At 60.1% G+C, this 10,263-nt stretch overlaps 1 protein-coding gene across 1 annotated transcript; it reads right to left on the bottom strand.

Moving 5' to 3' along the window:
• Positions 1 to 129: 129 nt before the first annotated feature.
• IL4I1 (interleukin 4 induced 1) lies at positions 130 to 5,967 on the bottom strand. The gene is made up of 7 exons (XM_036885976.2): positions 5,793 to 5,967; positions 5,443 to 5,678; positions 4,666 to 4,778; positions 3,912 to 4,113; positions 2,052 to 2,120; positions 1,594 to 1,730; positions 130 to 1,153 (listed from the first exon to the last, which is right to left on the bottom strand). Exons 1-7 carry the CDS (start codon positions 5,803 to 5,805, stop codon positions 307 to 309), a joined length of 1,617 nt encoding a protein of 538 aa, XP_036741871.2. The 5' UTR covers positions 5,806 to 5,967; the 3' UTR covers positions 130 to 306.
• Positions 5,968 to 10,263: the final 4,296 nt, after the last annotated feature.

Below are 10,263 nucleotides of genomic sequence, written 5' to 3'. Positions count from 1 at the left end.
CCCAGCTGCGTTGTGACAGCGGGGATGGGCACTGATTGCCATTTATCAGTGGTGCAAAGCAGTGTATGTCCTGTTCACACACACACACACACACACACACACACACACCCATCATCCCAGGTGGAGCCCCACGGTCTAGGAAGGACAGCTTCTGGGGTTCCAGGATAGGTGCAGAACCTTCTGCCTTGAGGGTTAATGACTGCTCCATGGAAACGGAGAGGACTGGGCCAGGGAGGGGCAAGGCCGCACAGCTTTTAAAGAAAATGCTTTAATGCCGGGTCCTCTTGTGGGTCGTGTGCGGATCCGTTATCCTACTTTATGACTGGAGGGTGACATCCTTGGAGTCGCACCGCGCAGGGGTCGGGTAGGGACCGTCGCTGGGTGCCCTTCCTGGCGGTTGATCAACACCGCGGCACGCAGCGCCGACTTGACCGCCGTTTCCACCCAGCCGTGCGGGTGCGCCGTGTGTTCGCCGGCGAAGTAGGCGTGGCCGTGAGGGACGGTCCAGTCGTACTCCTGCTCTTCGTCCTTGCCGGCCTTCCAGAGCATGGGCGGCTGCACTACAAAGCCCCCCTGGCTGTACGGGTCGTCGGCCCAGCGCTTGACGATGCCGCGGCCGTCCCAGAGCCGGTACACAATCGGCCCGTGCAGTGCCGCCACGTCGTCGAGTGCCAAGCGCAGCGCTTCTTCCAGGCTCAGGCCCGCGAACGTGGCCGCCGAGTCCGACCACGTGTACGAGGCCAGCAGCAGCGCCCCCTCACCCGGCGCCGGGTAGAATATCACGCGCGACGGGCGGTCAGTGTTTGAGTGGCCGCCCTCGATGTGCTCGTCGTGCCAGAAGGGCCGGTGGAAGCTCAGGTACACTTTGGTGGCCGGCACGTAGTGCAGCGCGCGCAGCGCCTGCTGCTGCTTGCGCGGCAGCGGCGGCGAGAAGATCATGCGCTGCAGCGCCGGCCCGCTCACCGTCAGCAGCACCTTGTCCGCCGTCATGGCCTTCAGATTCCGGGCCTGGTGCGAGGTCGCGATGTGCACGTGCACCTCCTGCCTATTCTGCGTCACCGCCGTGACAGGCGCGCGCAGCAGCACCGGCCCCGGGACAGAGCTCAGCAGCGCGCGCGGCAGCAGGTCCCAGCCGCCCACGATGCGGCTGTACCTGCGGGCGGGGCGGGGCGGGCGCGTGACCTGGGCGCTGGGGGCCTGCCCTCCCCTCGGGCGCTTCCCCGAGATTCCCTGATAGCTGCTCCCGGCGTCACCAGCCCGGTTCCCTCTAATCAGCCCCGGCTCACGTTACTGGCCCTCCTGGGCACCTGCCCCACCCCGCTCACCCCGCCCGCTCCTCTGCCCCGCCCCGGCCTGTCCCTGTTGTCCCTGGGACAGGGGCAGACACCTGAGTGACCCAGGAACCCCGCCTCTTCTCCGCCGGGCCGCGCCCTTCTGGAACTCTTCAGTTCCTGCAGAGCTGCCCGGACGCAGCGGCCAGTGTGGCCAGACCCCATCGCGCGTCTCCCCCTCCGTCCCCTCCGCCCCCTTTCCGGTCTCGGTGGGCCGCGCCCTGCCCGCCAGCCCCTCCCCGCCTGCCGCCCCCGCCCCTACCGGAGCCGGTCGCTGAGGCAGCTGTGGGCCCGCAGGGCTTCTGCGAAACTGAGATAGAAGAAGCCGGCCTTGGCCATCACGTCTCCCAGGAGCTGCGTGGCCGGCTGGCTCAGGTTCCCCTCCCCGAGGAGGTAGTCCTGGAGGGCAGGCGCGGAGCAGGTCAGCGCCAAGGCAGGCTGCCCCCTGCCGGCTCCATGCCCATTCCATGCCCCTCCTGACTGAGCTTCTGGCTTCTGTGACACCTCCGGGAGCTTAATACAGTCCCCTGGACCTTAGCGACCCGATGCCCCTTCTCATGACGGATGAGGGAAACTGAGGCCCAGAGATGGGGTGTGTCTAGCCTTGAACTTGGCTGGGGAGGCAGCGGCAGGCCTCGGCTCCTGGGTTCCTGCCTCCGCCCCTAGGGGCAAAGCGCCTCCTTGCCCTCGGTTCTCAGCACCACCAAAGTCCCCACTCACCAGGAACATGTGCCTTTCAAACTTCTTCATTGCTTTTTTGCAGCCCATTGTCTTGAGATCTTTGACGGCCTATGGTGGGACAAGCTGGGGGCAGGACTGCGGAAGCCAGCCAGGCCTGGAGTCCAAACCTGAGTTGTCTTCCGGCTCCGGCCATTTTCCACTCTTGTTCAAGCTGCCAGGCATTCATTTGCCCCTACTGTGCCCCCAGCCTTGCCCTCCACTGCAACTCAGCGTCACTTTAGTCTGCCCTCCCCAGTCATTAATGCCCTGCGACCTGTGTGTTCAAGCCGACCGGACAAGGCCACATTCATTCTAGTTGGGTGTTATTCTACCTTCATCTGTCCTAGTCTGTGAGCTCCGAGGAGGCAGGCATCCTGTCTCAGTCAGTGCTGTGTCTGACCTGGAGCTCAGAAATTGTCACCTGGATCGTTGCAGACAAGCAGAGTCCCTTCTGAGCCCAGCCCCACCCCTGACCCTGATCAGCCCTGAGGGGGTTATTATCAGGTCCCTCTCCTGCCTGCAGACGTCCTGTGCCTCCCCTGCCCCTGGAGCCAGAGTTCCAGCCCTCGGCCTGGCAGTTGAGGGCCCTGCCAGGTCCTCAGTCACCATCTCATGGCAGCTCTGGCTCAGAGCACAATGTCCAGTGCCCAGACCACCCTCAGGCCTCTCCCACCTCTACGTCACTGCACTTACTCTGCCGGCCTCATCTTTTGCCATCCTTCACCACGTGGGTAAGTCTCATCCCCTCCCAGGAGGCTCGCTGCCAATTTCAACCCTCTTCTTTGTCCACCTGGCATCTCCCCTGTGGCCCCGGAACACCCAGAAGAATGTGCCCCTCCACTCACTCATTCACTCTCCATTCACCCCACATTTCCCTAGGTTCCCTGAACTGAGCAGTGCCCCGAGCACAGAAATGGCCTGGACATGTGCCCACCCGTGTCCAGGAGGGGAGATGGCCAATCGGGAGCTCTCAGAGGAGGATGAAGCTGTGTCCTCCCTGAAGGCATCAGGGAAGGCTTCCTGGAGAAAGGGACATTGATGCTGGCTCTTGAGGGATGAGTAGGGCTCCCTGGGTGGGGAAGGGAAAAGGCCTTCCAGGCAGGGCAGGTGGTAACAGCAAGGGAATGGGTGCGGGATGGCGAATGAGCATAGTGGGTACACGTACAGAGCTGGGGGTGTTTGGGGCACCACAGACTTTGGGGGGTAAGGATTTCTTGGAGGAGAAAAGAGAGGCAAGGGGGTCGGAGAGGCTGGAGCACTCATGGCTGGAACCTGAGGCCGAGTTGCTGGGGCGAGCTGGCGGAGGTCCAGGGGAGAGGACAGGCCTGAGCTGGGGTGGGGTTTGGGCACAGGGAGGTGGGAGGTGCAAGAGAGGGGGCAGGGAGGATGCGGCTGGAGGAGACAGGGTGGCACCTGGGGGTGTGCCTTGTGACCAGGGAGTGACAAGCACTGTGGGACGGGGAACCTGAGCGTATGAGTGTACTTAGGGGAAGATGCAGAGCTGGGTAGGAGCTCAGGTATGGCCAGGGTGGGGCTGGCCATAGGTCTGGGTCTCACGAGATGGGTTTGGAAGACATCAACCTGCAGATCAAAGCTGAAGCCCAAGGCATAGAAAGGTGTGGCCGTCCAGGACAGCGTGTGGTTAAGAAGGGGCTCTGAGGCCGAAGGCTGATGGCGCTTTGGGGATTGGATTGTTTATAGGAAAACTGAAGATGGAAAAGACAGATGGGAGACAAGAAAGAAGGAGAGAGAAGGAAAGCCAGGCCAGGGAGGAGGCTGGGTGGCGTCCCAGAGAGAGGCCCACGGGGCCCGGTACCGGGCGGCGCAGAGGGTGCAGAGCTGGCTGGCGCAGGGGCCTACCTTGTTGAGAGCCATCTGGTAGATCTCCTCGGGCGGGTGGCCCTTCTCCCTGGAGTTCAGCTTGTAGCCCAGCTTCTCGGGCATCTTCTCCACCACGTAGTTCCGCAGCTTGACGTTATTCACTTTTGTCCACGTGTTCTCATCGTGTTGGGTGAACTTGGTCAGGTTGAGTCCCAGGTTCTTGCAGAGCTCATGGAGGATCCTGTGGGAGCAGGAGAGGCTGGTGAGGGTCCCCCTCCCCAGGGGGGCTCAGAGAAGGGAAGGAGGCGGGTAGGGCAGCTGGGGATGGGGCTTGCGGACGGGCGTGAGGCTGCAGGGGGCTAGATGCGGGCTCCTCCGCGCGGGGGATGGGAATGACGGGAATGACGAGGGGCTGACGTGGGCAGTCTGAGGGCTGTACCAGATTAGGATTCGGTTTGAGAGGGATAAAGTGGAAAAGGGGCAGAGTTCGGGTTGGATGGGGCGAGACAGAGTCAGGGGAGGTAGGGTTGAAGGTCTAGAGGGGCTGGGCCGGCTGGCTGGGGGTTCCGCAGGACATGGTGGCCTGAGCATCCCAGGGGTACAGCAATGGGCTGGGGCCAGGAGATTCTGAGGTTGGGATCAGGAAAAGGATGGAGCTGGAGGCTGGGTCTAGAGCTGACTCGATTGAAGGGCAGAATGGAAGTTTGGGCTGGCAGTGAGCACAGATGGAGTTGGGGGTCTGGTTGTCTGGGCTGGCATAGAGGGGTCTGGGGGAGGCCAGGTCAGGCCTCACCTATGTGAACTGGGCATGCGCATGGCTCCCAGCTCCCCAATCCAGCCCGTCTTCTGGTCCCGGTAGGTGAAGATGCGGCCCCCGATCCTACTGTTTGCCTCTAGGATGGTGACCTGAAGGATGGTGGGCAGTGAGCAGGGCCCTTCAGCTCCCCCGTGAACCCCCACCCCATCCCATGCCAGCCCCTGCCTTCTGTCCCCATAGCGGCATGGACCAGGCTAAGGAAAGACCACTTTCTTTATGGGGACAGAGGGGGGGCCCTGGTGGGAGAACAGAATGTCAAAGTGAGAATGTACAATGTAACAATTTTCACACGGCAGCAGGAAGGCCACTGGCCAGACTGCAGAGGGACTTCCCAGCTCAGGGAGTGGGGAGATTACCCTATGCACAGAAGTCCCTGGCCCAGCTCATTCTCATTCTTGGATTTCAGTGAGAAGGACAGTGGTTAGACCTCAGGGGCACTTCTCCTTGGATGGAGTTTCATCCTCACTAACACAGATTTCCCCCAGGAGGTTGTGAGGGACTTCCCTCCTGTGTGAGAGCAAGTGGGGCAGGGAACACTGGCGGCCTCTCACTGCAGACACACACTCCCTCTGGGTTTCATGCTAGAGCAGGGGGTTTCAGGCCTCACTCCCCAGACCAGGGGGAAAGCATGGCTCCCTCTCCCGTCCTCCCAACACCACCCCCTTCCACAGGGATGTGGCCAGGTGCCCCAGCCCAGGACTCCCAGCCTGCAGCAGGAAAGACGCAAGGTGCACTGCTAGGAGCACCGCTCACCTTGTGTCCGGCATCACTGAGCACCTTGGCAGCCACCAGCCCAGCCACACCAGCACCAACCACGATCACCCTCTGGGGATTCAAGGTCCGATTGAGGCCCAAGGTCACGACCTTGAGCAGCTGGTCATAGTCAGGGTCATGCATGCACTTCTCAAAGGGGTCCTGAATGTGGGCATTCTTCCAGTCCAGGGAAGCCACCAGGCAGAGGACAGGGACAAGAACGAGGAGGCGCTGGGCTGGGAAGAGGAGGGCAGGGTCAGCGGGCAGGTCAGCAGGGATGTGGGAGGAGAAAGGTGGGTTCTGCCCCCCAACCCTGTCCCTGTGCCCCCACTTCCCCCTCGCTTACTTACCCAACAAGGCCATGACTCTTGGTGGGAGACGGCGTCTGCGTTGGAGGGGAAGCAAGGACCTGTGACGAGGTGCCCTCCGGCTGCCTGTCTCTCTGGACTTGTGGGCCCCATCCCAGCCTAGCAGCCAGTCTCCGGTCCTGCGCTCACCTGCTGGCCCACCGCTCCCCGCCCTGACTCCACTCCCCACCCTGACGCCTCTCCCCGCCCTGACGCCTCTCCCCGCCCTGACTCCGCTCCCCGCCCTGCCTCCTTGACTCTTTTCCCCCCTTTCTCTCTCCTGCCCCTGGCCTGTCTCCCGGACTCCCTCCCAGCCTCCAGCCGTGTGGGTCCCTGCCTCTCGCGGCTTCCTCTGCACTCTGGCTCGCGCTGCAGCCCCGCGGCCCTTCTCCTCCGCCCCCGTCCCTGAAGGAGCAGAGCCCCGCCCTCCCCGCCCTCTGGGAAATGGGGCGAGGGGGAAATGCAACGGCTTTCCCGGGCCTCAGCGTCAGGACTCAGAGTCTAGTTGAGGCTGGAGGGGGCGGCCGCTGGGGAAGGGGGTCAGGAGGAAGTAAATCAGTCTATTTTCTTCCTCTTGCCCCAAATAGTTCAGGGGCGGTTGGAAGGCCAGAAATAAATGCTCAGGTAGCTGTGCTCAGGGTGGGGGTGCCCCTGGCCTGCCAGAGGCTCTGACCACAGGGCTTTCGTCTGCCAACTGAACTTGGGCCAGCGTGTTACCCGTGACAGCCTCTAAGTCGCTGTCACTGTCCTGAAGGGCCCTCACTGGCCCCATTCCCCTCCCACATGGCCTCTCTGAGCCTCAGTCTCCCACTCCGTGAAATGGGTGCACTGGCCACAGCACAGTGGTCAGAGGCGCGGGCTCTGGGCCAGCCTCTGGCGAGGGCTGTCCCCTCTGTGGTTGCGGTCTGCAGCTGTCAAGTGGGGGCCATCACATGCTGGCAGGATTAGGTAGTGAATCTGGATGGGCCCCTGAGTAGAACCTGCTCCTTAGGAGATGCGCTGCTGCGGCCCTGGGGTGCGGCAGGCGCTCAGTGAGTGCCGCCACCCCCAGGCCCTGCACAGAGCAGCCCAGGACGTGCGCTCACCCCGGCATTCCCATCCCTGCCTTGGGAACCACCACGGCATTCCGCTCAGGCTAGGGTGCGGGGTCACCTCAGAGAAATGTCCCAGGAGCTTCTGCCTCTCTGCCTTTGCCCTTTGCCACCCCATCTCTGGGGCGCTTTTCTCCTGAGGGTTGGGTGGCCAGCAGCGAGAACAAGATGACCCGGCTCCAAGGGGTCCCTCACAGGGCAGCTGGGGTCTCACGGTTTTGGGGGCTTCAGCCAAGGGGGACACATTGTGAGTTCCCTGAAGAGGGTAGAGGTGGACAGGCCATTTCAGGGTTTTTTCTTGGGGTTGGGGGAGAGGGTGCCAGGTGGTTGGGCACCAGAGGGCCGCAGATCCTCTGCAGCAACAAGATGGGAAAGTCCGAACAGTGAAGCAAACAGGGCTGTGGTTTGATGCAGGGTAGGGGGTGGGGTGAATCAGAGAACACAAGGCGGGGGTGGGGGTTGGGGACACGGGCACTGTCCCCACTGCCCTCGGTGCTTTGTGCTTACTGTGGGCCTCACGCCACGTCTCACAGGAGGGATCTGAGGGTCAGGGATTGAGGGCAGGGGACCCCAGGGCTGGCCCAGGCCAGAGGGCGGGAAGGCCTGCCTGCTTCCTTCAGAGGGACGTGTCCCGGCCTTCCTGTACTCACAGCAGCTGCACCCTGCACATACACCCCGTCCATGGAACCCAGACCTGACTCCCTGTGAGGAGGGGATCCTGGCCCACAGAGCAGAGGGCCCCAGCCGGTGTGCAGTGGGCAACAGCAGACCCGGTTGTTCGGCTTGCCCCTGCCCACAGGTCCTCTGCCCCATTTCCTCATGCCATGTCCCGCACAAAGGAAGCAGAAAGGGGTGGGGGCGGGTGGCAGGGCCCAGGAGCTCCCAGGGTGTGTCTGTGCAAGGAGTGCTTATGTCCAGAGTGGCTGTTGGGGGCCCTGCTGGTGTCCCAGAATCACCCCCTGGTCTCTCACACAGGACTGCTGTTCAAAATCATCCTGGCTCTGAGCACACCCCCTGCTCACCTCCTGGAGGCTAAGGAAGAGGAATATGACCTTGGTCAAGTAGTCTTGGGTGGGGGGACCTAAATCACAGAGGCTGCCCAGAATTGGGAGGCAGGCGTGCCTGGGAGTAGGGGTCCTGGCAGGCAGGGCCTGACCAATCTCTCTGCTTCTGAGGACATGACTGGGGGGTCTGGTTAATACCATGTGCTAGATACTTTGTACATTTCACTTCATTTCGTCCGGACAACTCTGACAAGGTGGGTTTAGCTGTTCCCATTCTACAGTGGAGGAAGCTGAGATAAGTCACCAGCTAAGCAGTGGCACAGTGTTTGATCGCAGCTGGTGACCTTAATCACTTCCCATCAGCAGCAAGATCAGGCCTGTAGACTAGGGATGGGGCGGGGCAGGGCAGGGTCTCCCGGCCTCGGCACCGTGGACTTTTGGGGACGTCTTTGGGGATGTTGAGCATTACTAGCCTCTACCCGCTAGAAGCCGGGAGCACTTGCTCCTCAAGGCCTGACAACCACAAACGTCTCCAGATCCTCTCAACCATTCCTAGGGGGAGGGGGGCCAAAATTCCCTGGCTGAGAACCACTGGGCTAGGGCTGGGTAAGCGTTGGGAGGAACTCCCAAGGGTGCCAGATATGGTCCAGGACTGAGCGCTGGGTACAGCTGACAGGACAAGAGCTGGAAGGCACACAGTAGAGCTGGTCTGGGGTCAGGAGGTTGCGATTTGGGGATTGCTCTGGGAGACACCACCAGACTTCCCAGACTCATTCCTGATGATGTTAAAGAGACAGGAATCAGGGCTGGGGTGAGAGTATGGATGGGGTGGAACAGGTCAGGAGAGAGGCTGGGGCCAGGCTAGGGCTCCTAGCTCATGGGTAGGAGATAGGAGACAAGTAGTGAGAACCGGGGGTGGGGCAGACAGGACTTCTCTGTATCTGCTGTAGGTGATTTGGGGTATCAGATTTTTAGAAAACAATGTCAATCCTTTAGGGAGAAAACCCTACCCAATTTGGTTTGCTTCTAGAGTCCTGATGACAGCTTTACGGGGGTTTAGGCCATGTCAGGAGCAGGCAGAGGCCTGGCCCTGGCCCCCTGGCTCAGTGAGGGCAGTCACAGATGTGCAAAGGACAGGGCCGGGGCCTTAAATATATTTTTACCTGAGTTGGCCCAAAGCCCCTGAATGGCTGGTATGAAAACTTTCCCTGGGCCTTAGAGGGGCAGGGCCTACCCAGGGCCCCAGGTGGAAGTCAGGGGTACAGAACTGGATGGGGGAGAGGAGCAGAGAGCAGAGGATAGACTTACCTGAAGCCCCTGATCTCTGCCTGACCCCTAGACAGGGGGCCCCTCCCTGCATGGCTGGCTGTGGGGGGCTCTCTCAGTGCCCATGGCCTTGCTGGTTAGCCTGGGACAGAAGTCATTGGGCGTGTGAGGAACGGGGGTGAACGGGGGCTTTATCCTGATTCCCTTATTAGAACAGAGGTGCCAGGGTCCTGGTGTGGGGTCAAAGCAGTTGGCAGGCTGTGGAGGCGAGGTCCTCCCTTCTCAAAAGCTTATTATGGAAGATTTCAAACGTATATAAAAAAACCCAAGCATGTTCATCGCTGGTTAGAACATCGTGTCACATTTACATTTTCTTCCTCCCCATCACATGCAACAAGAATTTGATTTTTCAGGATCTTTTTCTGGTTTGGCTTTGCAAGCCATTGTTAAAATATAAGTATGCTTAAGTCAATTTTATTAAACACTAATACTCAAAATTCATCACTTCCTAATTATTTGATTACATTGTATTATTAGATGTATATTCTTGAGGTGAATTCATTGTGTCAGTATACATCAAGTTCCCAAAATGTGTGTTTGGTGACTTCACATTGGTGGCTTGAAATCAGCCGTGGTGGGAGTACTGACACCGTGGGGACTGGCATGTACGACCCATCAGGGCTTCTCCACACCCAGGAGAGCCCACTGTTAAAGCCACCAGCACAGCCCTGCTTGGGATCCCATTGTTTCACTCTCCCCTAGGAGAGGCAAGGCTGTTCTGGCTCTGGAAAGCCGTTTCAAACATCTGCTCCTTTTGATGCCAAGCTATGCCTCCTGACAAGGCAGGGGCATCAGCTTGGGGAAGGGGCTGGGTCGTAAGGGAGGCTGTCGTTTGAGGGTTTGTGATTAAAGGCACTGCATAACCATAAATCCGATTACCAGTCTTACCCCTAAACAGGGAGAAATGCAGGAAGAGCTTATTGAGGAGATTCATCTTGAAAAGTCTCTGATTCCAAATTTAGTCCCATTTGTTGTTTTCATATGAATTAATGAAGAGGAATTAAATAGAGGCCATTTGTTGGGTTTGGCAGGGAAGCACATCAGTTCTCTTCC

Source organism: Manis pentadactyla, chromosome 15, assembly GCF_030020395.1.
Source record: "Manis pentadactyla isolate mManPen7 chromosome 15, mManPen7.hap1, whole genome shotgun sequence".
NCBI classification, from domain to species: domain Eukaryota; kingdom Metazoa; phylum Chordata; class Mammalia; order Pholidota; family Manidae; genus Manis; species Manis pentadactyla.
The sequence above is the reverse complement of the archived record's forward strand: the minus strand, read 5'-3'. Positions and strand labels throughout refer to the sequence as shown.

Bases quoted from the DNA above. Each gene is read 5' to 3' on its own strand.
- IL4I1 (XM_036885976.2), bottom strand. The intron at 4,779-5,442 runs GTGAGCGGTGCT...ACCATCCTTCAG, and splicing joins TCAGTGATGCCGGACACAAG to GTCACCATCCTAGAGGCAAA. The intron at 2,121-3,911 runs GTAGGCCCCTGC...GTCCCACCATAG, and splicing joins ACCAGATGGCTCTCAACAAG to GCCGTCAAAGATCTCAAGAC.